The sequence below is a fragment of the Pseudophryne corroboree genome, chromosome 5 (assembly GCF_028390025.1).
Source record: "Pseudophryne corroboree isolate aPseCor3 chromosome 5, aPseCor3.hap2, whole genome shotgun sequence".
NCBI lineage: Eukaryota > Metazoa > Chordata > Amphibia > Anura > Myobatrachidae > Pseudophryne > Pseudophryne corroboree.
Genome location: NC_086448.1, coordinates 835567115 through 835595065, shown reverse-complemented (window position 1 = coordinate 835595065; position 27951 = coordinate 835567115). Strand labels below are relative to the sequence as shown.

At 48.8% G+C, this 27951-nt stretch overlaps 1 protein-coding gene across 2 annotated transcripts in view; it reads right to left on the bottom strand.

Moving 5' to 3' along the window:
- Positions 1-27951, bottom strand: part of LOC134928637 (KAT8 regulatory NSL complex subunit 1-like) — a 135048-nt gene that overhangs the window by 21172 nt on the left and 85925 nt on the right. For both annotated transcript variants that reach the window (XM_063924578.1, XM_063924577.1), the window contains exon 4: positions 5751-5869. In XM_063924578.1, the coding sequence (XP_063780648.1) occupies positions 5751-5869 (119 nt within the window). The remainder of the gene's footprint in view (positions 1-5750; positions 5870-27951) is intronic.

The window sequence follows — 27951 nt, the reverse complement described above, 5'->3', positions numbered from 1 at the left end:
CATGTGCGGCGGGGGGAGCACTAGTGAGTGACTGTCCTGCGGCGGGGGGAGCGCTGGTGAGTGACTGTCCTGCGGCGGGGGGAGCGCTGGTGAGTGACTGTGCTGCGGCGGGGGGAGCGCTGGTGAGTGACTGTGCTGCGGCGGGGGGAGCGCTGGTGAGTGACTGAGCTGCGGCGGGGGGAGCGCTGGTGAGTGACTGTCCTGCGGCGGGGGGAGCGCTGGTGAGTGACTGTGCTGCGGCGGGGGGAGCGCTGGTGAGTGACTGTGCTGCGGCGGGGGGAGCGCTGGTGAGTGACTGAGCTGCGGCGGGGGGAGCGCTGGTGAGTGACTGTCCTGCGGCGGGGGGAGCGCTGGTGAGTGACTGTCCTGCGGCGGGGGGAGCGCTGGTGAGTGACTGTGCTGCGGCGGGGGGAGCGCTGGTGAGTGACTGTGCTGCGGCGGGGGGAGCGCTGGTGAGTGACTGTGCTGCGGCGGGGGGAGTGCTGGTGAGTGACTGAGCTGCGGCGGGGGGAGCGCTGGTGAGTGACTGCTGCGGCGGGGGGAGCGCTGGTGAGTGACTGTGCTGCGGCGGGGGGAGCGCTGGTGAGTGACTGAGCTGCGGCGGGGGGAGCGCTGGTGAGTGACTGTCCTGCGGCGGGGGGAGCGCTGGTGAGTGACTGTCCTGCGGCGGGGGGAGCGCTGGTGAGTGACTGTGCTGCGGCGGGGGGAGCGCTGGTGAGTGACTGTGCTGCGGCGGGGGGAGCGCTGGTGAGTGACTGTGCTGCGGCGGGGGGAGTGCTGGTGAGTGACTGAGCTGCGGCGGGGGGAGCGCTGGTGAGTGACTGCTGCGGCGGGGGGAGCGCTGGTGAGTGACTGTGCTGCGGGGTGAACGGGCACTATTGATTGTATGTGCTGCGGGGGGAGCGCTGGTGATAATGTGCCGGGGGGGGGGGGGCGGCTGGGTGAAGCGCCGGAGAGTATATGTGCTCTTCCGGCAGGAGATGTCAGGGCTGAGAGCTGGTGCCCATGTATGTGCTGCGGGGAATGGGGGGAGTGAGTGCCGGTGACTGTGTGTGTGTTGTGTGGGGGGAGAGGAGAGCTGGTTGCTTTATATGTGCGGGGTTTAGAGCGGGCTCCTAAATCTGTCACACTGGGCTCAGTGGCCATCGCTGCAGCACCAGAGTAGGAAGAGGATCACAGCTGCTGCACTACGTGTCAGTCATCACTCCTCCCCTCGACACCCCCACTGACACCTGTGATGACTGTGGACACCCCCTTCCCTCGCTGACACCCACGATCACCCCCTCTCCACTGACCTGTGATGACTGTGGGCACCCCCTTCCCTCGCTGACACCCAAGATCACCCCATCCACCGACACCTGAGATGATTACGGACACCCCCTTCCCGCGCAATTACTGTGGACACCACCCTCCCCCGCTGACAAGCCGCAATCACTGTAGACACCCCCTCCACTGACACCCGCAATCACTATGTCTGGGGGCGACAACTGGGAGTCCGAGATGGTAGCTACAATGTGTCTAACTGATCACCTGGTGCATTGTGTGTAACGTGCTCTACCTGGCGCAATGTGTGTAACGTGCTCTACCTGGCGCATTGTGTGTAACGTGCTCTACCTGGCGCAATGTGTGTAACGTGCTCTACCTGGCGCAATGTGTGGAACATGCTCTACCTGGCGTATTGTGTGGAACATGCTCTACCTGGCGTATTGTGTGTAACGTGCTCTACCTGGCGCAATGTGTGTAACGTGATCTACCTGGCGCATTGTGTGTAACATGCTCTCCCTGGCGCATTGTGTGTAACGTGCTCTACCTGGCGCATTGTGTGTAATGTGCTCTATTTGGCTCATTGTGTGTAACGTGCTCAACCTGGCTCAATGTGTATAACGTGCTTAACCTGGCGCAATGTGTAGAACGTGCTTAACCTGGCGCAATGTGTGTAACGTGCTTAACCTGGCTCAATGTGTATAACGTGCTCAACCTGGCTCAATGTGTATAACGTGCTTAACCTGGCTCAATGTGTATAACGTGCTTAACCTGGCGCAATGTGTATAACGTGCTTAACCTGGTGCAATGTGTGCAATTGTTCTACCTGGTGCAATGTTTATAATGTGCTCTACCTGGTGCAATGTTTATAATGTGCTCTACCTGGTGCAATTTGTATAACGTGCTGTACCTGGATCAAAGTCTATAACGTGCTCTCTGGCACAATATGTATAAAGGGCTATACCTGGCGCAGTGCGCATAGGAGGTTCTACCTGGTGCAATGTGTATAAGCGGCACTACTGTGTGGTGTAATGTGAATTGGCACTATTATGTGGCCACGCCCCCTCCCCATGAAGCCACACCTCTAAAATTTTGCAACACTTTTGTAGTGTCCAAACAAGATTTAGATTAAAAAGAACCTTCATTCTGATGGGACTCAGAAAAAGACCGGTAGGACCCCAATTTTTAAAAGTGAGGGGTCCCTGGGACCCACTTTTTTTTGGGTACAGCGCGATCACTGCTCCACTATCTGCTATTACATGCTACCCGTGATGCCGGCCATGTGCAATATAATACAGCAGACTATAAACAAGTAGGTGCCTCAATAGTCACTCCGTACCCCCATGGCCGTGTCAGTACCGCATCACGTAACTTACCCAGTAACAAGGTTATATTCAGGCTGCGGCCTGACCATTTGTGTCAACAACTGGCACCTCTGACTCTAAGCAGTTTCAAAATGCTCCCTACTTCGCATATCACACAACCCGCCCCTGGGGAAACCGCTAGCAATGGCGAAACCCAGAAATGAGGAGGCTACGTAACCTATCCTGCCCATATCTTTACAGCAGACTACCCCAGTGGCCACCCTGAAAGGCCTCCAGCAGGAGTGCAGCCTCACCGTTCCCTGGAACGCGCCTCGTCAGCTGGCCTCCAGCAGGAGTGCAGCCTCATCGTTCCCTGGAACGCGCCTCGTCAGCTGGCCTCCAGCTGGAGTGCAGCCTCATCGTTCCCTGGAACGCGCCTTATCAGCTGGTCGCCAGGTGGTAAATAAATGCCAACTTACACCGAGATATAATTAACCTTCGAGAGAGCACAGACAACTGGACTGAACAGGCCTCTCTGACACTAGGCCTCCCCAACTAGGCAGGTCTCCTAGGGTCAAGCTTGAGACATATTCCGTGTCAACAAAGGCAATTCCCATTTTAAATGGCAGCAGCATCTTTTTACCTTGAAGTGAAAGTATACTATGCTTAAGCCTGCCAGAACACACTGTAGGTATTTATTGGCTGATCGCTGAGTAGCTAGGAGCAGGGTCCCAGCGGCTGGAAACTACTTCAAAGTACACATGGAGACAAAAGCTTGTCCCTTAGTCCCCAACGCTGCTGACATGCTAATGTGAATCATTTGTGTATGGTGACCCAATGCTGATCATTACAGCAGTCAGACAGGCAATAGAACCTCACGGATCATCATTTCTATTCAGAAAGTACATTAGACTTCAGTTACCACCTCCCACACGGCTTACATATGGATACCATCAGGCTGCCACCAAGTTCTTACTATAGAGGGTTTCTTCTACAGAGATATGGGCACAGTCTAATAAGAAACGTTTGCCAGAAACCAAATGTATCGTGTGTTCACTTTATATCCATACCACGCTGCTAACCATACCTGCACATTGGCATTTCCTTAAGGCCTACTCACCACAGGTACACTGCCCCCCAGAAACACATGCAGCACCTGGGTAAGGTGCAGTGCTCACTAATCAGGAGCAATATTCTTTATGAGACAGTGAGCTGAATACATGTTGGACAGCTCCACATACAGTATACATGGGTTACTGGGGGGGGTAAATGCCATGCAAGCACGTGGTTTTGCCATTTCATATTGTACAAATCTGCCAGGTAGCTTTTATTCCGACTAAAGCGACTGCATTAAATTGTAGGCCCTTTTCTTTATTTTTCTTACCAGTCAGGTCCACACTCTGCAGACGTTCATGATGAGGCTAGACACTGGTTACCGGCTACAAGTACTGAACAAATGTCCAAAGGACCAAGTCAGGGCAAATGGGGTATCTGCTTGGGTTGCCCCATCTTTCTGCTTTAGCATTACATCAGCTCTATGCTCAGAAGTTTCACTATTTTACCAATTTGAATCCATTCCTGGCAAAGCCAATGACACCATGCCATTTCTAAGCACAAATGTCTGAACTAATTACATTTTTTGGGAAGTTTTTCTACCTCACCTGAGCTGCGTCACAGTAGGGCAAAACTGGAAAGGTGGAAAGTTTCAGAGAACCAGGTTCTGCAATGTCATCAGAAGTCAGGGACTCCCCCTAAACTCTGCGTACTAGTCCCTGCCACCAGTGCCGGGGTGCAGAAGATCTGACACAGACTGTTCCCCAGCAAGTCTTATGTTGGGCAACCACCATTGTAGTGTGTATAGCATTCCCATATGCTGGAATGTAAGCACATACATGTGCTGTACATTCATTCCTCCATTCATGGTATGTGCATTTAGCATGCACAAATATCTGACACGCCCCTCTGGGCAGACTGAGCACAGGGGAACATTTACAGCACATAATACTATGTAAAACATTCCTTATAGGGAAGACTGATAAATCTAAGTATAAAGTAAGCGGCCAATACAGCTATGACTGACCAGAAACACTAAGGCACTAAACCTCTGCCCCAGCGGACAGTATCAGCTGGACAGTCACTGCTTATATAACCAACGGCCCAGGGCAGAGCCTTTCCACAATGTGCTATAATGACAGGAGAAATACATCACATCTACCCAGGTGTAGTCGCACTGTGCCCACCCACCTGGTTACTAGTCATAGGGTCTGGGCAGCTCATTATACAGGGAGAGAGTCACCGGTTACACTTGCGGATTATAAATTGCTGGGAGAATATAGACATGCCATCACAGCAGGTAGATGTACGGCAGTAATTCTATAGGTCTAAGAGCGACACAATCCCACATGACAAGCACCTTTACAGGTAGAAGCCTGTTATTGGTGTGAATCAGCGCCAGTGATGGCAGTAGTACGGGGTCACTGGTGGCACAAGCCCCAGAGAACCTGATCATTCTGTAGTCAAGTCACTTTCTACACTAATCTTGTACCCAAAAAACAACAACACAGGAATGTCAGGCTGGAAGGTAGCTGGTTCGGGGATGGGGAAAGACGATCAGCGACATCTGTATATGCAACGAATCATTGTATTCTACCTGAAACCGTTGTGTGAGCTCTTCCAATGAGGCAGGTAAATGGCAATAGTGTATAATGAGCGTTCTGCATTGTCTGTACCATACTATGTTACACAGATAAGAACACGCTTTCCTGTTATTCTCCACTCCGGCAGTCACACCTGGTAAAGCATTTTATTGAAGTAGATACCACGAATACCAGGGGTAAAACAAGTACACACACTGGGTAGCTGTCAACTGAACACTTATCTATGCTGACTTGTGTAAGGTGAAACAGACAAATATGGCAGCATGCAGTGGGTAACAGGGCGGTTCTGAGCGTCAACATAGATCAGCCTCGACATAAACCATCTGAGATTTGGTAGGGAGGGCAGAATATACACTTTTTACATCAATAGATGTCTGACCTCAGGCAGGTGGTCCAGGGGGCACAAGAACAACAGGTAAGGTATCTTATCCAGAGCTAATCTCATCGATTGCCATGTGACAAGTTACCACATGTGCCCAGATACTATTGAGACTTCATGGGTAAGAAAGAACCTGAAGGCACTAACCAATTTAAGAATCCGTTGACTTGACGAGATGTTTTTTGGGATCCGGGGGATGCACACATTGGTGTGGTGAGTGGATTTTGACACGCAACATTTTCAACAGACTGTGTAAGGCGGGAACACTATAAGAAAGGAGGTAAAGAATTCATAATGCAACATGAAATGTGATGTACACTCAGGCACTCTACAAGCACGCTGCACCGTTCTGTCGCTTCACGCCAGCGCTGTACACACAGAATGAAGGCCAGGAGAACGTCTACATTCCCTTTACAGACAAATGAATCGTTAATATTGAACGCAAACATTTACTAACAGCCGGCAAACCAAGGTACATTTGATGGTAGACTGCTCCAGCCAAAATGGCTACTTCGTATATACAGGTTCTGCCTCCTCCACACACTCAGACTGCTGAAAGGGCCATGGGGCGTATATCACATTATGGCTGAGTATGGAACTGCACATCACGTCCACAGTCACCGCACATTCTCCCTTGTACCGTACAGGGGGGCAAAGTAAAACACTACAGTAACTGGCCAATGTGGGCAGCTGGGCATCACCGTGGAACAATAAAGTTGCACAAGTGTACGCTGCCGCCACAGTCCAAACTGAGCTGTATGCACGGCTGACAGCGAGGGTCAATAACTACCTGCGCATTGCTCGCTGGCGGCAGCGTACACACTGGCCGAGAAAGTGAACGTCGTTCGCTCAGGAAGGGTGAAAATTAGCAACGTCGTTCATTTTCTCGGCAAGCTTGTATGCACCACTAGGTTTGCACAGATGTAATAAGGGAAATGTGCAATGAGTGGAGTACATTACACAGACAACGCAAACACTCCACTACTTAAATAAAAAAAGCAGCAAATGCCAATGAAATAACACGACACACTAAAACGCTGAACACACTTCTGAGGGTACTATAGCGGTGTCTGATAATCAGAACTCCTTCAGACTCATCAATATGAAGTCATCCCATCACCGACCCAATACACAGAATCTCATACAAGCCGTTATTGCAGGGAGAAGGTGCTCCGCCCCTCTCATCCGCAGCCACCAACCATACATTCCTTACAGAGGCACTCACCTCACAAATGTGTTTATTTGCATCTAACGCCCTGTACACACGGGGGAGATGTGTGCGGAGTGATCTAGAACAGACTGCTCAGCACAGCGTGATGTGTGCTAAGTGAGGGGGCGCACTCACAGAGCAGTGACGTGAGCGATCTACTAGATTAGGCATGCATGCCAAATCTAGAGATTGCGATAGCAAGGGTGTAGTACGGTATGCCGGCGCCGGGAGCCCGACTGCCGGCATACCGACAGCGTGGCGAGCGCTAAAGGAGCGACACACTATTTTATTCTCCCTCCAGGGGGGGTCGTGGACCCCCCACGAGGGAGAATAGCTGTCAGTATGCCGGGTGTCGGGATTCCGGGCGCCGGTATACTGTGCGCCGGGATCCCGACATTCGGCATACTGAAGACCACCCCATAGCAACACGGCTGTCGCTATGGGCACACACATGGAGAGAATTTAAGCACGATCTCCCAGTGTGTACCCCCATTAAGACTATCAGACCAAACATATTAATACATACAAAGTATACTCCAACAAGGTTAAGCATTAGTCCTACTTATTACTATTTAAATAAATCTAAATAGTAATACAAAATGGAAAATAGGTATTGATGGGCGTCAATACTTAGGCGACAAGGGAGTGTAAGTTTGAGAACAGGGTTATTCAACATGCAGCCCTCCATTTGCTGTGGAACTACACATTCCAGCATGCCCTGCAAGAAGGGTTGGCTGGTTTAAACCAAATGGGTTGTGTTTTTTTATTTTATTTAATGTAATTTTTTTTTTTTTTTTTTTATTAAGCTGTTACTACTGGCTCGGTGCCATGACTTTATTTTGAAATTAAAATCTTTTTATACTAAAACTAGTGGTGGTATTCAATGTTTAATGCCGGTGGCATCCCCTGTGCCAAAACTCAACTCCTCCTTTGTATGTGTTTTTCTGGAAAGTGCCATTTCCCTATAAATTGTAAGCTTGCGATTATCACCATTGTTTCCATTTGTAAAGTGCAACAGAAGATGCTGCGCTATGTAAGAATCTTATCTACATCCACAGCCTATTGCATTAAGTCCCCAGATCTAGAAAAGCTACAGATATGTATACGCTGGCACACTATGGGGTCGATTCTATTCGGCAACTTATGAATAGCGCCGGGAATTAGCTCCCGACGCTATTCAATTCAGCTACTAGTTACCCGCAATTGTCGGGAATTCTTCTCTCATCCCCGGGGGATGAGAGAAGAAACCTGACAAAAGTGCTGCCTCGCGCCGGGGAGTTAAGTCGGAGAATGCCCGTTCTCCCGACAATTCAACCAGTTTAGTCGGCGAGAACGGGACATCGCCGACTTAACTGGAGCTGAATTGAATAGCGTCGGGAGCTAATTCCTGGCGCTATTCATAAGTTGCCGAATTGAATCGACCCCTATGTTTGTAGGTAGTCAAAGGCTTAACACTTGCCAGATGGCGAACATAGCAATTAAATTGTTGGTCCCCGCACTGGCAGAAATTTGCAAAGTGACTCATTTAATCAGCGCAATAAAACAAAAAGGAAACAAATAGTGCCCCCTGATCTCCAGTCACTTTAGACAGGAGATTGGGTGTGCATAATCAATTGAATTGCCCCCCCAAGAGTTAACATAGCAAAGCAAAACTGGCCTAAACAGTGCTTGGCTACATTGAGGGGCAGATTTCATTTATTGTCAGCCCAGAGACATTCAATGAAAGCTTTAAGCCCCAGCGGGTGCACTTAACACATTTTTCCTTGCAGCATCAGTAGCTGCAAGGAAAATGATTATTACATGAACCTTCTGGGGCTTAACGCGCAGAGAAATCTAGCAATCCCAGTACTTAAAGCAGAATTTATGGGTTACCTCGCAGGGAAAATATAGAGAAACTTGAAACTTTACTCATGCAGTAAACACTGCAGGTAATTGAATCTGCCCCGAAGCTAGCCACACAAATGAAAGGATTCCAATGCTGAGGATTTGTGACAGGACTGAACGAGCATTAGGTTTATGTGCGGTAAATATCACCTCGCGATCATCTATTTTGTTGTTAACATGTTCAGTCGTCCTGCTGAATCAGTATACAAAAAAATAAATAAACATGCACCGGGGGGAGTTGTTTAGTATATGGAGGCGCAGTAAAACCATTCAGCACGTTGTACCGTCAGTGTATGACTAGCTCTGATGTTAAAAAAAAAAAAAAAAAAAATTTTTTTTTTATTACCTACTGGTAAATCCTTGTCTTGTAGTCCGTAGAGGATGCTGGGGTCCACATTAGTACCATGGGGTATAGACTGGTCCACTAGGAGCCATTGGCACTTTAAGAGTTTGAGAGTGTGGGCTGGCTCCTCCCTCTATGCCCCTCCTACCAGACTCAGTCTAGAAACTGTGCCTGAGGAGACGGACAACTTCAAGAGAAGGAAATACACAGATAGTGGCGAAATTCATACCAGCTCACACATACAAAAGGTACATCAAGCTAACCGGTAGGTAATTAAAATCCTATTTTCTCATACGTCCTACAGGATGCTGGGATCCACATTAGTACCATGGGGATGTACCAAAGTTCCCAGAACGGGAGGGACAGTGTGGAGGATCCTGCAGAACTGATTGACCAAACTTCAGGTCCTCAGCGTCAAAAGTATCGAACTTGTAGAACTTTGCAAACGTGTTCGACCCTGACCAAGTAGCCCCTCCGCAAAGCTGTAAAGCCGAGACACCCCAGGCAGACGCCCAGGAAGAACCCACTTTATGAGTAGAGTGGGCCATTACAGATTTTGGACACGGAAATTCTGCCGTAGAATACGCATGCTGGATAGTGAACCTGATCCAGCGAGAGATCGTCTGCTTAGAAGCAGGACACCCAATTTTCTTGGGATCATACAGGACAAAAAGAGTCCGATTTTCTGTGACGAGCAGTCCTTTTTACATAGATTTTCAGAGACCTTACAACAGAGGTTCTCAAACTCGGTCCTCGGGGGCCCACACAGTGCATGTTTTGCAGGTCTCCTCACAGAATCGCAAGTGAAATAATTAGCTCCACCTGTGGACCTTTTAAAATGTGTCAGTGAGTAATTAATACACCTGTGCACGGGTTACCTGCAAAAATAGGATTTTGGTACTTACCAGGTAAATCCTTTTCTTTGAATCCATAGGGGGCACTGGAGTACTCTTGGGATATGGACTGGGCGTAGCCGGAAATGGCACATATTTAAATATTTAAATTAGTAACTGGCCATCCCCTCCATAATCCCATAGAGCCTTCAGTATTTTTACTGGGCCGAACAGGAGTGATAGAGAGGATGAACCATAGAGAATTACATATAACATTATATGAACCTATAACATTATAATATAATGGTCAACCCTAAAGTTGACACATAACGGAACTGATAACAATCAGTTGATACCATAACATCGAATGCATTGGTGATAAAGTGTTACCATAAGATCCACAGACCTTACCACAAGACAGGTAAACTGCTCTGGGTGGGCGTCCAGTGCCCCCTATGGATTCAAAGAAAAGGATTTACCTGGTAAGTACCAAAATCCTATTTTCTTTTTCATCCACTAGGGGTCACTGGAGTACTCTTGGGACGTACCAAAGTTTCCCCCTTGGGCGGGAGAGCAGTTTGGCACCTGTAACACTAGACGGCCAAAGCTAAATGCTGATGCCGCAAACGTAGCCAACCTGTAAAAGCGCACCAACATGCGCACTGATGGTGATGCACTGATGACCATGTAGCAGCTAGTCTACGCTGTTTCGTAGAAACTCCACGACATGCTGCTCCTGACGTTCCCAAAGAACGTATGGAATGGTCCGACACTGATGTAGGCGGTTGAAGCCCGCTTATGACGTTCACTAGAACGTTTGGAATGGTCTGACCCTGATGTAGGCGTTGTAGCCTATTATGAAGCTAAGCCTGACGTATGTCATAAGGACTGCTTGGAAGCTTGTAAAGCCATCTTCACTACATTAGAGAGAACAATGTGTCTGTTCTACGTACAATTGTTAGGGTTACATAAACGCGTAGTGCGCGTACCACATTCAAAGTAACTTAAGTTCTCGAACATATTGATAACCGAGGAACTACATTAATTAGTTGATGCGTGACATACGATCTTTGACTGGAACACGGAATTTGTGCGAAGTTCCGCCCTATGACCATAAAACACCAGATTTGGGGCCTTGACATGCAAGCCACCCTATGTTAAAACACGCCTTGCTGAGAGGCTAAGGCTAAGAGAAAAGTGTTTACCAATTGATAAACGTAACATCCACTTGTTGTAAGAATTCAACAAATGAAGACTGTAAATAAAAAACCTAAAACCAGATCACGTCCCCTGGCGCTGTAGGTGGTAAAACCAGATCACGTCCCATGGCGCTGTAGGTGGTATAAATGGAGGTCGTCTGAGGACACCGTGCAGGAAAGTGTGTACAATCGGCAAAGGAGCCAAACACCTTTGCAGGTAAATTGACATGCAGAGACCTGCACCTTGAGTGTAGAATATAATCCTTCACCAAACCCAGTCTGTAAAAATATTAAAAAAGACGGGATAACTTGAAAATGATGTTGGAAACTTCTGAGCGTCACACCAACCTATAGAGGCACGCTAAACCTTGTGATAATGAGCTGCCGTACTGGCTTCCCAGCCCCTAACATGGTTTGTATACCAGATTCTGGAATGCCATCCGTTCTTGAGAGCGCTTTGAACAGCCACCCCGTCAAACGCTGCCGCGCTAAATCGGGGTAAAAGAACTGACCCTAGTGGGACAGGTCCGGACGTGGCGAGACCGGTGAAGGATCGGCTGCGAGTAGTTCGGAGATCCAAGAATCATGGCCTCCGAGGCCAATGTGGCGCCACTAGTATGACTGTCATGGAGTCTTGTATGATCCATTTTAGTACCCGAGGAAGCAGCGTAACCGTGGTAACAGATTCACAACGCTGTACAGCCACGCGATCGTGAGAGCATCAGAGCATCTACAGCTGCTGCCTTCGGAGCCCTTGTACTGGACACCTACTGGGATGGACACATACTTGGATGTTTTTGTTTTTTTTATTTGTTTTTGCGAGATGCCAATAGATACCCCTGTGGATAACTCCACCGCTGGACCAACATCTGGAACACTTAAGAATTCAATGCTCAGTGTCCTGGAATAAGCTGCCGTCCAGCTGTTCACTCCCAGAATGAACATGGAGCAACTTGCCGCATGGTCATGCGACTTCGATTCCGTCCTTGATCGGTGATGTATGCGATCGCCGTTGTGTTGTCTGACCGCACTTGGACAGTCTGAGAACGGAGCATGTGGCCCGCTTGCCGCAGCGCGTTTGACCGAAATCTCCGTGATTTGTGAAGTTAATCATTTGGGACCCCAGGTCCCCAACCTCTGAGACTCGCGTTCATATTTGGAATTATCCAATTCCAGACGCCGAACATTGTCCCTGCGGTAAAATTATGTACTTGGAGCCACTAGAGTAGTGAAACTCTGGCCCTTAAAGACAACCGTACTATTTGATGAACTTGTAGGAGCGTGCAAGAACTTCCAGGTGAAAATGACCTGAGTGACTCCTTGCGAAGTAGAGTGCGTCGAAAGACGTCACTCTCCTTACCAATAGGCAAAAGGCCAAACGGATCAAGACTGTCCGTGGCTTGCGTACGAACTGTACGTGATGACGAACAGTTTGTGTGGTATGTTCAGGCAGGTAAATCCGTGCAATCACGGAATTATCCCTATGCATGAGTCCGTTGTTACGGAATGAGGCTTGATATCTCTAGGTTAACAATCTAACCGTGTTGAACGACGCCCTTGTACGTTAGTAAGGGCCGTTGCATGACGAAGTTTTGAGACGGAGCTTTAATGAGCAGATCTGCAAAACACTGAACTGTTATCACTTCCAGGGATGAGCTATCACGATAGCCATTACTTGTGACAACCCTAGGCGCCATACGAAGCCAAAACGGTAGCGCTTGAAAGCAAGAATGGTTTTTACTGCCAACTTAAGTAGGCCTGATGCGTCTAAGTACCTATTCTTGTTGAAATCCAGAATCACTGTGATTTTCAACCTGTAGTCACCAACTGTAGGTATTCATGAATGTGTAGTATAAGCGACGCCCTGATTGACCTGAAGGGTCAGTATCGGACTGACAGATTCAGCCAGCTTTGGCACTACCTCAAACTGGAAGAATGTTGTTGACTGCAGTCAAAGTGCTCAATCTACTAGAGCTTGTATGGCGGTGTGCAGAACCGCATCTTATGACCCAGGCAGACCAGTCTTGCAAATTGCAATGGTGGAAAACAAGCAACCTTTGTCTGGTAAACTGCGAACCCAAAAATTGCGGATCCCCCAACTGTGGATGCCCACAACTGACGATCGGCGATGGCCTGGAAACTCATTCTAGCCCTGGCTTTTCAGTGGCTTAGCTGTAAACGCCACTGAACCCTGGTTAAAGATGCGTGGAAGTAGGTGGCAGCACTTTAACCGTATATTGACGACAATCAGACAGGTAGAGGTTATCGAAAACCACGTTCACTACCACCTGACCCGCCTGTGGCTGTTTCTGTAGCACGAGCCCGAAAGGACAGAGATGTAACGACTATATCCTGAATCTATTTATTCAGGAATTTGTCCAAGACAGGACGAAACATGTGGGCAGCGTAAGGTAATGTTTCTATTCTCGTTTAGAAAGGGACACCGTCCTGTTAAGCACGTAGCGAAAAAGCACGTCGTGCCGCACTAGTGAAACTGAAAAGCGAGAACTAAACTGGCGGACGTCCACAGAAACTGTATCTAGATAATATATTGAGCAGATTCACAAGGGTGATCAGCGAGAAGCGTAAGGTGTGCTTCTTGTAGGGCAAACGTGAACTGTATTGCCATGCAACCACTGCCCTGTTAAGCCGAAACCGGGCCCAAACCAGGTTAAACAACACCCCTACTGCTGTATACTGTAGGACACACTGCGACGGGTATTGAAACAGTCAAATTCTAAAACAATAACAACAATTGTTCAGTCAGTATATACGCCAGCCTCCCCCAATGAGGAACGGCAATAGTGCGTATGTGCAGTCTTATTTGTCCGACGGACTCTGCAGCGAAGCTGCTATGTCTTAGACTTACTCCTTATGTACACGGACAAGCAAGTACAGAAGGATAGACTAGTACCGTGACTTAGTACCACGTAAATAAAGTGTGTATAAATCTACATTACAGCACACGTGTTCATCTTGTGCTTGTACAAAACCAAGAAAATAAAATTCCTAACACCCCGGCTCCTCTAGAGGCCGAGTGTTGTAGGGCAGCAACTTCCTGGGAAGAACCAGGAAGTAATGTTAAAATGGTGTCCGGCCATGTGCTTCCTTATTGCAAGATTGCTGATATACATTAATACATGCATTTGTATATACACAGACACACCTATCTGTATACCATCAGTGTGTAATATATACATATACATACACATACATACATACAACAGTTATATTGTATATGTAACAGAGACTTCTGATATTGGCCACAGGCTTAAAATCCTGATGATTTTGCTGCCTAAACGCAGCTTAGTTATTGGGGCCTCCCTGCGGGCTTCCTCCCCCCCTCTCTCTCCTGCAGAAGAGTATTATATGCAAGTGCAGCCTTTATTCTGGCTGCCGACTTCCCCCACACTGCTCCCCCCCCGTTGTTCAGCAGACGGGGAGTGCAAGTTTCACCGCAGCCGCGTGAAGGACAGTACCTCGGAGATTGGTGAGCGGCTGCCAGAGCGGGCCGCGGCAGCAGCTGTCCGCAGTCAGGTCGGCCGCTCAGCCCACGAGAGCCGTACCGGGGTAGGGAGGAGGACAGATCCGGAGAGACGCGAGCATTCCGGCGGTGGTGGCGGGAGCTGCTCGCTAGCTACCCCTGCAAGCGGCCAGCGGCGCCGGGTGACCCAGGAAGCGTCGAGCGGCCTGCGCAGTGTCGCTGGCTCCCTCTGCAAGTCCAGTGCCTTATAGTGGCAGCAAGGTGTATCTAGTGGCAGGCAGCAGGGGAACGATTACAGTTAACGTATATAAACACATACAGTCCCCCCATAATGGGCGGCAGCGTGAGCTGACCGGCCGCAATAGATCGAAAAAGTAAGTAAGTGAGCGGCGGCAGTGAGAGCTGCCTACCGCTCAGTACCTGCACCACCTGCGGAGGCCATGACGGGACTTTTCTGTAAGCACCGTCCTGCGTCCTTGTGCAGCCCGTGGCTGCAATCAGCTGCGCTGATTTTAGTCAATGGCGGGGCCCTTTGTATGAGCGCCGGCAGACCATCTGCTGCTAATGCAGCACCAACGATCCCTAACCCGAACTTCTCTGATAAGTTGGGAAGGGATCAGGTAGAAAAAAAAAATTAATCTTGAAATAATCTTGCTTGAAGAATCGCAGGACATTCAGTCCTCAGTACCTTCCGCTGGAGGCACAGAAAAATACTGAAGGCTCTATGGGATTATGGAGGGGATGGCCAGTTACTAATTTAAATATTTAAATATGTGCCATTTCCGGCTACGCCCAGTCCATAACCCAAGAGTACTCCAGTGACCCCTAGTGGATGAAAAAGAAACATGCACTGTGTGGGCCCCCGAGGACAGAGTTTGAGAACCTCTGCCTTACAACATCCAAGGACTTTGATGAAATTGAGGAGTCAGTAGCAACTGGCACCACAATAGGTTGGTTGATATGAAATGCCGACACAACCTTCGGAAGGAAATGCTGACGTGTCCGGAGCTCAGCTCTATCTTCATGGAAGATCAAGTAGGGGCTCTTACAAGACTAAGTCTCCAGCTCCGACACACGTCTAGCAGAAGCTAAGGCCAACAAAGTGACAGCCTTCCATGTGAGAAACTTGACTTCAACTTCCTGTAGAGGCTCAAAACAATCCGATTGGAGAAACTGCAACACCACGTTAAGATCCCATGGTGCCGTAGGCGGCACAAAGGGAGGCTGTATGTGCAGAAACCCTTTCAAAAAGGTCTGAACCTCCAGGAGGGAAGCCAATTGTTTCTGGAAGAAAATGGATAGGGACGAAATCTGGACCTTTACAAATCCCAATCTCAGGCGCATATCCACACCTGCTTGCAGGAAGAGGAGAAACCGTCCCAGTTGAAACTCCACCGCAGGAAACTTCTTGGACTCACACCAAGATACATTTATTATACACAATGAATTAGATTCAGAAATCTAACTACACCTAGGTACAAATGGGACACACCAGCAATGTCACATACGAGACAGGGAATATGAGAAACCCTGTAACCCATACCCTTCATATAAATGAATTCATTTATATTCATAGACCATTCACACACAAGCCATTCCCCCACTTTATTCAATTAGTATAGAATGTAACAGCAATCATTGGGCACATTGCCTACCTTTATTATAGAATCAGTTCAATACTGAACAAACAAACAGCAACGATTCCAGTAAATTAAGATTGACATTCTTCATGATGGACGTTGGGAGAACCCAATGAGGCACATAGGAATAGACAAATGAGGAATGATCCCGCCCCATTGTGGCCATTTAAAAATCACCCAGCATGGATTTCAGACATTGCAAACTCCCAGAGGAAGGCCAAACCCAGCTGAAACGCGTTGGAGGACATTCAGGAGAACTATACCATTCAAAAGTGGTCAGAGAACATCAGAACAACTCCGGAGCACCGGCGAAGGGCGCGCAGAAGCAGCACAACAAGATCGGTAAGCAGACGAACGGGAAGCGAGGAGGGTGAAATCAGGTGAGGCCCTGTTAGTGGACTGGTGTGCCTCGCTGCAGATTCCCGGACAGGTTCTGCAGCGGTGCATCCTCACCACAGACTAATGACCAGCACGGCGCACACAGCAGGCTCCCGGGAAGTCCGAACCAGGACGCACCGAGGAAGCAGGCGTGACCGCTGTCAGCTTGTCAGTCCAGAGCCCCTGCAGAATCCCGGCGCTCACCCGCTCCCCTCACGAACACAGCAGCAACGGTAAGCACATGGATATCCACCAGACCGCACACACAGATACAGGATGCCGGTTTCTGTCATTTGCTTAGGAATTAGGGGGACTTATTAACATCACCCAAAGATAAAGGATGTTACCCAAAAGCTTGATTATTGTTACAGAAGTACTTACATATCCACAGGAGGCTGGAACCCCATTCAGTACACATTTGGGGAAACTGACATTACATGGTGAACTAACAAACAGCTCACCTCATTTACACACAATAAATCAAATTAAATTGATTATTAACATTGGTCATCAATACTTAATAAAAACAGATTTCTAGATACAAAGAATACAGCATACTTAGAAACCTAAGGCACGCAAGATCCAGGGGTTGAGCGCAGTTAGGCATCACCTATCCTTCATCACACCAAGATACATATTTTTTCCAAATACGATAGTAATGTTTAGACGTTACTCCTTTCCTAGCCTGTATCAGGGTAGGAATAATCTTGTTCGGAATGCCCTTCCGAGCTACTATCTGGCGTTCAACCTCCATCAACCGTCAAACATAGCCGCGATAAGTCTTGATAAGCGAACTGCCCCTGCTGCAGCAGGTCCTCCCAAAGAGGAAGAGGCCTTGGCTCTTCTAGCAGTAGATACAGAAGATCTGCGTACCAAGCCCTTCTTGGCCAGTCCGGACCAATGAGGATCGTCTGAACTCTTGTTCTCCTTATGAGCTTTAGAACTCTTGGAATGAGTGGAAGTGGAGGAAACATGTACACCGACTGGAACACCCACGGAGTCACTAGAGCGTCCACGGCCATGGCTTGCGGGTCCCTCAACCTGGAACAATACCGCCGAAGCTTCTTGTTGAGACGAGAGGCCATCATGTCTATTTGAGGTACACCCCAAAGATCTGTTACCCTCATGAACACCTCCAGATGGAGTCCCCACTCTCCTGGATGGAGATAGAGTCTGCTGAGAAAGTCCACTTCCCAGTTGTCTATTTACGGAATGAAGATTGCCGACAGCGCCAACGCGTGCTTTTCTGCCCAGAGGATGATTGTTACCTCTGACATTGCAGCTCTGCTCTTCATTCCGCCCTGTCGGTTTATGTAAGCCACTGTCGTTACATTGTCTGACTGCACTTTAATGGCTTGATCTCGCAGAAGATGGGCCGCCTGAAGAAGACCATTGTAGACTGCTCTTAGTTCCAGAATGTTTATTGGTAGGCTGGATTCCAGGCTTGACTACCTTCCTTGGAAGGTTTCCCCTTGAGTGACTGTGCCCCAGCGACTTGCATCCGTGGTTAGAAGGATCCAGTCCTTAATTCCGAACCTGTGGCCCCTCCAGAAGGTGAGGTAGTTGTAGCTACCAGAGGAGTGAAATCCTGGCTTTCGGCGACAGAAGTATTCTCTGGTGCATGTGTAGATTAGATCCCGACCACTCGTCCAGGAGATCCAGTTGGAAGGGCCGAGCGTGAAACATTCCGCACTGTAGAGGTCACCATCTTCCCCAGAAGGCGAATGCACTGATAAACCGAAACCCAGGCTGGCTTCAGGACATCCCGGACCATTGTTTGTATCACCAACGCTTTCTCCTTTGGAAGAAACACCCTCTGCACCTCTGTGAAGAGGATCATTCCCAGAAAAGACCTCCTGGTCGGCTCAAAATGTGATTTTGGAAGATTCAGGATCCAACCATGTTCCCTGAGCAGATGAGTCGTGAGAACAATGGACTGCAACAACCTCTCCCTTTATCAGCGGATCGTCTAGATATGGGATTATGTTCATCCCCTGTTTGCGGAGGAGAACCATCATCTCTGCCATCACCTTGGTGAACACCCTCTGTGTCGTGGAGAGGCCGAATGGCAGTGCCTGGAACTGACAGCGACAGTCTAACAGTGCAAGTCGGAGAGAAGCCTGATGCGGCGGCCAAAATCGGAATGTGGCGGTACGCATGCTTGATATCCAGGGATACCAGGAACCTCTTCCAGACCTGCGATCACCGCTCTCAAAGACTCCATTTTGAATTTGAGCTCCCTCCCTCAGATAGGGGTTCAACATTTTAAAATTCAAAATTGGTCTGACCGAACCATCCGGTTTCGGAACCACGAAAAGGTTTGAATATTAATCCTTGTTTGGCATACGAGGTGGAACTGGGACAATGACGTTTGACTTTTCCAATTTTTGGATGGCTTCCTGTAGGACAGCCCTTTCTACCAGTAAAGCTGGTAAGCCCGATTTGAAAACTCCAGCCTGTACCCCTGGGACACAATCTCCTGCACCCAGGGGTCCAGGCTGGACGACACCCACACATGGCTGAACCGTCTGAGCCTCGCCCCCACCGGCCCTTCCTCCAGGCCGTGCGGTCCACTGTCATGCTGAGGATTTTGATTTACTAAAAGCAGGCTTCTGGTCATGGGAACCTGCAGTAGCAAGTTGTTGTTTTTTTTATTTTGCACGACCACCTCTAAAGAAGGTGTTAAAAGGCTTGGCCTTTTTTGTTTTTGCTGTCCGAAAGGACTGTGATGGTAATGAAGAAAAAGGGTTTCTTTGTAGCAGGTGTAGCAGAGAGAAGAAAAGGTGACTTACCAGCAGTTGCCGTAGAATTCCACGTATCCCCAAATAGAGCCTGACTTGTGTATGGTAGGTTCTCCACCCCTCTCCTGGATTCCACGTCGACAGACCATTGGCGTAGCCAGAGTCCTCTGCGAGCCGAGACAGACATGGAAGATATCCCTGCAGCCATCGAACCCAGGTCTTTCATGGATTCCACCAAAAATCCTGCAGAATCCTGTATGTTACGTAAAAACAATTCAACGTCACTTTTATCCATTGAATCCAATTCCTCAAGTAACGTGCCTAACCACTTTACTATAGCCTTAGAAATCCATGCACAGGCAATAGTAGGACGTAGTATCGCCCCTGAAGCCGTGTATACGGATTTGAGCGTAGTGTCAATTTTAGGATCAGCCGGTTCTTTTAACGCGGTAGATTCCAGGACAGGTAAAACCACCTTCTTTGACAGATGCGCCAACTATAGGTGGGTTTTCCCATTTCTTTCTATCCTCCTCAGGAAAGGGAAAAGCAACCAAAACCTTTCTGGGGATCTGGAATTTTTTCTCTGGGTTTTCCCAGGATCTCTCAAATATAGCGTTTAATTCTTTAGACACAGGGAAGGTTAGCAAGGCTTTCTTATTATCTGTGAAGTAAGCCTCCTCACCCTGCTCAAGTGTTGCGTCAGTAATATTCAACATCTCTATTGGCTTCAATCATCAACTGCACCCCTTTTGCAAGAGATGCCGCACCCCTCAGCACATCCCCCTCGAATCGGTATCCGTGTCATCTTGCATAATCTGGGCAACAGCACGTTTGAGAGTGTATGCTAGGGGGCCCTGGAACAGAACCAGACCATACAGCCATAGAGTTTTGTAAAACCTGAGTTGCTGTCTCAGTTTGCGCTAACCTAGTAGAAATCTGAGAGATCATACCATTGAGAGGCTAACCACTCAGGCTCCTTAGCAAAAATCTGTGCTAAAACAGTGCAATCCCGATTACATGGAATGGGGTCATCCTAAGAGGACATAACCTCTGCAGCATATGACAGTCCCTAGACATGGCGAGTTGGGGACAACAAACACTCCCCACACACACATGGAAAAGGCAGAGTTTCCACCCAAGAATGCCACAGAGATTGGAGCCAACCCACACACAGCGCTTTTTAGCTATAGGAAAACCACTATCCAGTGCTTACTGTGCACCTTAATAGGTTACACAGTACATCCACCGCCTCCCCCCTTCTACAACCCTCTGGTACTGTACAAAATAGCTGGAGTTGCTGAGGAACAGCACTCCCTGTCAGCATCTCTGCATGCAGGAAAAATGGAGCTGAACACTGCTGGGTCAGCTCTGAGAAGCTCCGCCCCCTTCCATGGCGCTGCTTCCCGCTCTCTGGTTCTTTATACTGGCCTGAGGAATATCTGCTGGCAAAGATATGGGGTCCCTGACAGGCTTCTGACCAGTGTAGGCGCTGGCTCAGGGCGCCCCTCACAGCGCCGCACAATGTACTGATGAGCCACGGACCCTGTTGCAGCCATCTTCACACCGGCTCCCCGCTTGCCAGGGGACCTGTGACTCACTCGCCACTGAAGTCTTCTGGCTCTGTAAGAGGGTGGCGGCATGCTGCGGGGGTGAGCGATCACCTGTGGCGGCAAACGCTCATTCCCCTCAGGAGCTCAGTGTCCTGTCAGCGGAGATAGTGGCTCAGACCCCTTAGGGCGGACACTACCCCCCCCCCCCCCCCTTAGTCCCACGAAGTAGGGAGGCTGTTGCCAGCAGCCTCCCTGTGCCTAAACACTATTAAAATAAAACAAACTCCTATGGAGCTCCCCTAGCTGTGACCGGCTCCTCCGGGCACATTTTCTAAACCGAGTCTGGTAGGAGGGGCATAGAGGGAGGAGCCAGCCCACACTCAAACTCTTAAAGTGCCAGTGGCTCCTAGTGGACCAGTCTATACCCCATGGTACTAATGTGGACCCAATCTCTAGGATTATATTTATATTTCTCTTACGTCCTAGAGCAGGGCTGGCCAAACCAGTCCTCAAGATCTACCAACAGTTCACATTTTCTAGACCACCTAGCTAGTGCACAGGTGTAGTCATTACTAATTAAGATGTGCTGCATTCATCGCTGACAATTCTACAGATCTCCAGGAGGCCTGGAAAACATGTACTGTTGGTAGATCTCGAGGACTGGTTTGGCCAGCCCTGTCCTAGAGGATGCCGGGGACTCCGTAAGGACCATGGGGCATAGACGGGCTCCGCAGGAGAAATGGGCACTCTAAAGACTTTAGAATAGAATGGGTGTGCACTGGCTCCTCCCTCTATGCCCCTCCTCCAGACCTCAGTTAGATCCTGTGCCCAAAGGCGACTGGATGCACTGCAGGGGAGCTCTCCTGAGTTTCTCTGAAAAAGACTTTTGTTAGGTTTTTTATTTTCAGGGAGCACTGCTAGCAACAGGCTCCCTGCATCGTGGGACTGAGGGGAGAGAAGCAGACCTACTTAAATGATAGGCTCTGCTTCTTAGGCTACTGGACACTATTAGCTCCAGAGGGAGTCGGAACGCAGGTCTCACCCTCGCCGTTCGTCCCGGAGCCGCGCCGCCGTCCTCCTCGCAGAGCCAGAAGATAGAAGCCGGGTGAGTATGAGAAGAAAGAAGACTTCAAAAGGCGGTAGAAGACTTCATGATCTTCACTGAGGTAACGCTGCACGCCATTGCTCCCACACAACAGGCACTGTACGGGTGCAGGGCGGGCGCCCTGGGCAGCATTATTAACCTCAAGGGACACTGGCATATAAAATAGATACTGCAGAGGCAGTATATTAATAAACCCCCGCCAGTATAAATAATTTGAGCGGGACCGAAGCCCGCCGGTGAGGGGGCGGGGCTTGATCCTCCTAGCACTAACCAGCGCCATTTTCTCAACAGCACACTGCAGAAGCTGGCTCTCCGGACTCTCCCCTGCTGTACACGGTTACAGAGGGCATAAGAGGGGGGGGGGGGGCACATGTAATTGGCGCAGTGGTGTGTGTGTGTGTGTGTGTGTGTATATATATATATATATATATATATATATATATATATATATGTGTATATATATATATATATATATATATATATATATATATATATATATATATATATATATATATATATATATATATATATATATATATATATATATATATATATATATATATAATATGCGCTGTACTACTGGGATCTTATTCCAGTCCGGTGGCGCTGGGTGTGTGCTGGCATACTCTCTCTGTCTCTCCAAAGGGCCTTTTTGGGGGAACTGTCTCCATATAGTTCTATCCCTGAGTGTGTTGGGGTGTCGGTACGTGTGTGTCGGCATGTCTGAAGCGGAAGGCTCATCTAAAGAGGAGGTGGAGCAGATGATTGTGGTGTCTCCGTCGGCAACGCCGGCACCTGATTGGTTGGACATGTGGAATGTTTTCAATGCAAATGTGATTTTATTACATAAAAGACTGGACAAAGCAGAGTCCAGGGAAAGAGCAGGGAGTGAATCCATGGCTTTAACTGTGTCACAGGGCCCTTCAGGGTCTCAAAAACATCCCCTATCCCAAATAGCAGACCCTGATACCGACACGGATTCTGGCTCCAGTGTCGACGACGATGATGCAAGGGTGGCCCAAAGTATTCATTATATGATTAATGCAATAGAAGATGGTTTTGCATATCACAGATGACCCCTCTGTCCCTGACACGAGGGTACACATGTTTACAGAGAAGAAACCTGAGGTAACATTTCCCCCCATCTCATGAGCTGAACGCATTATTTGAATAAGCTTAGGAATCTCCAGAAAAAGGACTGCAGATTCCCAAAAGAATTCTTATGGCGTATCCTTTCCCGGCACAGGACAGGGTACGGTGGGAATGCTCGCCCAGGGTGGACAAGGCTTTAACGCGCTTATCCAAGAAGGTGGCGCAACCGTCTCCAATACACATACGGGTGCTTTGCTCAGACCGGCAATAGCATCGGCTTGGGTTTGTAGCGCGGTAGCAGCTTGGACAGATACCCTGTCAGCCGATATTGATACCCCAGAGAGGGATACCAATGGTTGACCTTAGGTCACATCTAATACGCAGTCTTATATATGAGAGACGCTCAGAGAGACGTCGGGCTACTAGGTTCAAGGGCCTACGCCATGGCGATCTCGGCTAGGCGAGCACTGTGGACCCGCCAATGGACGGGTGATGCGGACTCAAAGGGGCATATGGAAGTTTTACCTTACAAGGGTGAGGTTGTATTTGGGGAAGGTCTCGCCGACCTGGTTTCCACAGCTACCGCAGGTAAAATTACTTTTTTGCCTTATGTTCCCCCACAGCAAAAGAAAACACCACAGTATCAGATGCAGTCCTTTCGGCCGCATAAGTCCAGATGAGGTCGGGGCTCTTCCTTCCTCGCCAGAGGTAAGGGTAGAGGGAATAGAATGCCTGCTACGGCCAGTTCCCAGGAACAGAAGTCGTCCCCGGCTTCTACTAAATCCACTGCATGACGCTGGGGCTCCCCTGAGGGAGTCCGCACCGGTGGGGGCACGTCTTCAACTCTTCAGCCACGTCTGGGGTCAGTCGGACGTGGATCCTTGGGCGATGGTAATAGTAACCCAAGGCTACAAACTGGAATTCGAAGACGTGCCTCCTCGCCGATTCTTCAAATCGGCTTTACCAGCTTCTCCCCCAAAGAGGGAGATAGTTTTAGCTGCAATTCAAAAGCTGTGTCAACAGCAAGTGATTATCAGGGTTCCCCTAATACATCAGGGAAAAGGGTACTATTCAGCCCTATTTGTGGTCACAAAACCAGATGGCTCGGTCAGACCCATTCTATATTTAAAATCCCTGAACCTGTACTTAAAAAGGTTCAAGTTCAAGATGGAATCGCTCAGGGCAGTTATCTACAGCCTGGAAGGGGGGGATTTTATGGTGTCACTAGACAAAGGATGCATACCTTCACGTACCCATATATCCTCATCAGGCATACCTGAGATTCGCTGTACAGGTCTGTCATTACCTGTTTCAGACGGGCCGTTTGGGCTTTCCACAGTCCCGAGGGTATTCACCAAGGTAATGGCGGAAATGATGGTGCTCCTGCGCAGGCAAGGAGTCACAATTATCCCGTACTTGGTCGATCTCCTGATAAAAGCGAGATCAAAGGAACAGTTGCTGAAAAGCGTGTCGCTCTCCCTGAGAGTACTACAGCAACTTGGCTGGATTCTAAATCTACCAAAGTCACAGTTGGTTCCAACGACTCGGCTGTCTTTCTTAGGCATGATTCTGGACACAGAAAAAAAAGAGGATTTTGGTACTTACCGATAAATCCATTTCTCTGAATCCTCTAGGGGACACTGGAGTTCTTTATACAGCAGGGGGGGGGTGAAGCTTGCAACCGGAGGTGTGGCACAATCTAAAAATTAGCATTGTTTGCACAGCCGGCTCCTCCCCTTCACATCCCTCCTCCCTCAGTTTGGAAAATTTAACTGAGAGAATCGGACATGGTATCTTAACACCTGGCGAGGAGCCGAACCGTATAACATAATAACCAGCAACCAAGAACTTCGAAACCGACGAACGAACGGCGTTTGTACAAACTGTTTGAACAAGAACTCAGAACACAACAGGTTGGCAGCACCGAGGCGGGCGTCCAGTGTCCCCTAGAGGATTCAGAGAAATGGATTTATCGGTAAGTACCAAAATCCTCTTTTCTCTTTCATCCACTAGGGGACACTGGAGTTCCTTATACAGTAGGGGACGTCCCAAAGTTATCCCTTAGGGAGGGAGTGCTGTCCGTTGCCTGTAAAACCAAACGTCCGAACTTAGAATCTTCGGACGCAAAGGTATCAAACTTGTAAAAATTTCGCGAACGTGTGGGCTAAAGACCACGTCGCCGCTCTGCAAAGCTGAGTAGTGGAGACACCTCTGGCAGCCGCCCAGGAGGAACCCACTGATCGGGTGGTATGAGCACCCGACTGAACCGGAATCAGTCTGCCACATGACACATTAGCCTGCCGAATGGCAAGTCTGATCCATCTAGGACAGAGACTGTTTAGAAGCTGGCCAACCCTTTCTCGGTCCATCATAAAGAACAAACAAATGGTCCGACTTCCGAAAAAACGACGTAACCTGTACGTATACCCGTAAAGCTCGGACCACATCCAAGGACTCGTCACCATCCGCGAGACCCTGGAAAGATGGGACCACAATTGGCTGGTTAACGTGAAACCCCAAAACCACTTTAGGAAGGAAATCCGCTCTTGTACGGAGTTCCGCCCGATCGTCATGAAAAATCAAAAAAAGGACTCTTACACGATAAGGCTCCCAACTCAGAAACCCGCCTAGCTGAAGCCAAGGCCAGCAATAACGTTACTTTCCAAGAGAGAAATTTTAGGTCAGCTCTCGCTAACGGCTCAAAGAGTGGCGATTTTAAAAAGTGAAACACAATTTAAATCCCATGGTGCAGTGGGAGGACGAAAAGGGGGCTGAAGCCTCAGAACCCCCTGTAAATAGGTTTGAACCTCTGGTAAAGATGCCAACCGTTGTTGAAAAAGGATGGAAAGAGCCGAAACCTGAACCTTTAAAGAGCCCAGCCGCAAACCTAACTCTAGGCCGGCCTGAAGAAAAAGTAAAAGTCTGGATAAGTGGAAAGTCGTCGAACTCCACCCCCGTACCTGACACCAAGCCATGTACTTCTTCCAAATTCTGTGGTAGTGCATGGATGTGACCGGCTTCCTAGCGGCAAGCATCGTAGGAATGGCCGGTCGAGGTATCCCTCTACTTCAAGATCCGGGTTTCAATAGCCATGCCGTCAAACACAGCCTGTTTAGGTCCGGGTGGTGAAACGGACCCCGAGATAGCAGGTCCTCTCTCTGAGGTAACCGCCAAGGATCTTCCGCTAATAATCCTCGTAGGTCTGAGTACCAACTCCTGCGTGGCCAATCTGGTGCGAGTAGAAATCGCCCACACCCGTTCCCGTTTCAGCCTTTTCAGAACCCTGGGTATGAGTGGGAAAGGTGGAAAGATGTAGACCTTCTTTTAACCCCAAGGAAGTGCTAATGCGTCCACTCCATCTGTGCTGGATCCCTTGTCCCGGACACATATCTGGGCAGCTGGTGGTTCTGCCGAGACGCCATCAGGTCGACTTGAGGTAGACCCCATCTCTTCACCACCATATCGAAAATCCGTCGATGTAGGCACCACTCTCCTGGATGCATGTTCTGGCGACTGAGATAATCCGCTTCCCAGTTCTCCACACCGGGAATAAACACTGCCGAGAGGATGATGTTTCTTCTTTCCGCCCACAACCAGATCTTTGTGGCTTCTTTTAGTGCCATCCTGCTCTTTGTACCTCCCTGACGGTTTATGTAAGCCGTCGTCGTGACATTGTCTGACTGAATCCTTATGCATTGGCCCATGACCAGGTCTTCGGCCAGGAGAAGCGCATTGTAAACTGCTCTTAGTTCGAGAATGTTTATGGGTAATCTGCTCTCCTGCAACGTCCATCGTCCCTGAAACTGATGGTCTTCTAAGACGGCCCCCCAACCTCAGACTGGCGTCCGTTGTTAGGACCATCCAATCCCAAATGCTGAATCTCTTCCCTGCTGCGAGATTCTTGTATAAGGACCACCAAATCAAGGAGACTAGTACGTGCGGTGGAAGTCGGATCCTCCGATGAAGCCAGTGCGAACCTGCCCCCTGAGCAATGAGGTTCATCTGGAATGGTCGGGAATGAAGTCTGCCGTACTGGAGAGCTTTGAATGAAGCCACCATCTTCCAGAGAAGTTATACATTGAGGTGCAGAGACACCGTCGGTGTCCCTAGCACCTGAGCCACCAACCTCTGTATGTCCTGGATCTTGGTCATCGGCAGGAAAATTTTCAATTTTACAGTGTCCAGGATGAGACCGAGGAATTGAATTCGTTGAGTTGGAATGAGGTTGAATTTCTGGAAGTTCACAATCCACCCATGCCAAATGAGAAATTGGCGAGATGTCTGAGCATCCTTTATCAGTCTCTCAGAAGAGGCCTTGATCAGAAGATCGTCTAGATAAGGTATTATCGTGACTCCTAACATCCTTAAGCCCGCTACCATGATCGCCATGATCTTCGTGAAGATCCTTGGAGCCGATGATAGACCGAATGGTAGGGCTCTGAACTGGTAATGATCCTTCACCAGTGCAAACCTTAGGTAAGCTTGGTGGGGGGACCATATTGTGATATGCAGGTATGCATCCTTTATGTCCATGGACACCATGAACTCGCCCTGTTCCAAACCTGCAATGACCGACTGGATTGATTCCATTTTGAATTTGTAGATCCTTAGAAACCGATTTAAAACTTAAATTGAGTATCAGCCTGACCGTCCCGTCTGGCTTTGGCACGACAAAAAGACTGGAATAAAAACCCGTACCTCTCTGAGAGGCGGGAACTGGAGTAATGACTTCTGACCGTAGCAATTTTTTAATTGCTGTCAGTAGTGCTTTTGCTTTCCGAGTGCAGCGAGGCAATCCCGTCGTAAAAAACGGACTGTGAGGCCTCTGCTGAAAATCCAGTTTGTACCCCTGGGAGATTATATCGTTTATCCAAAGATCTGGTGAGATG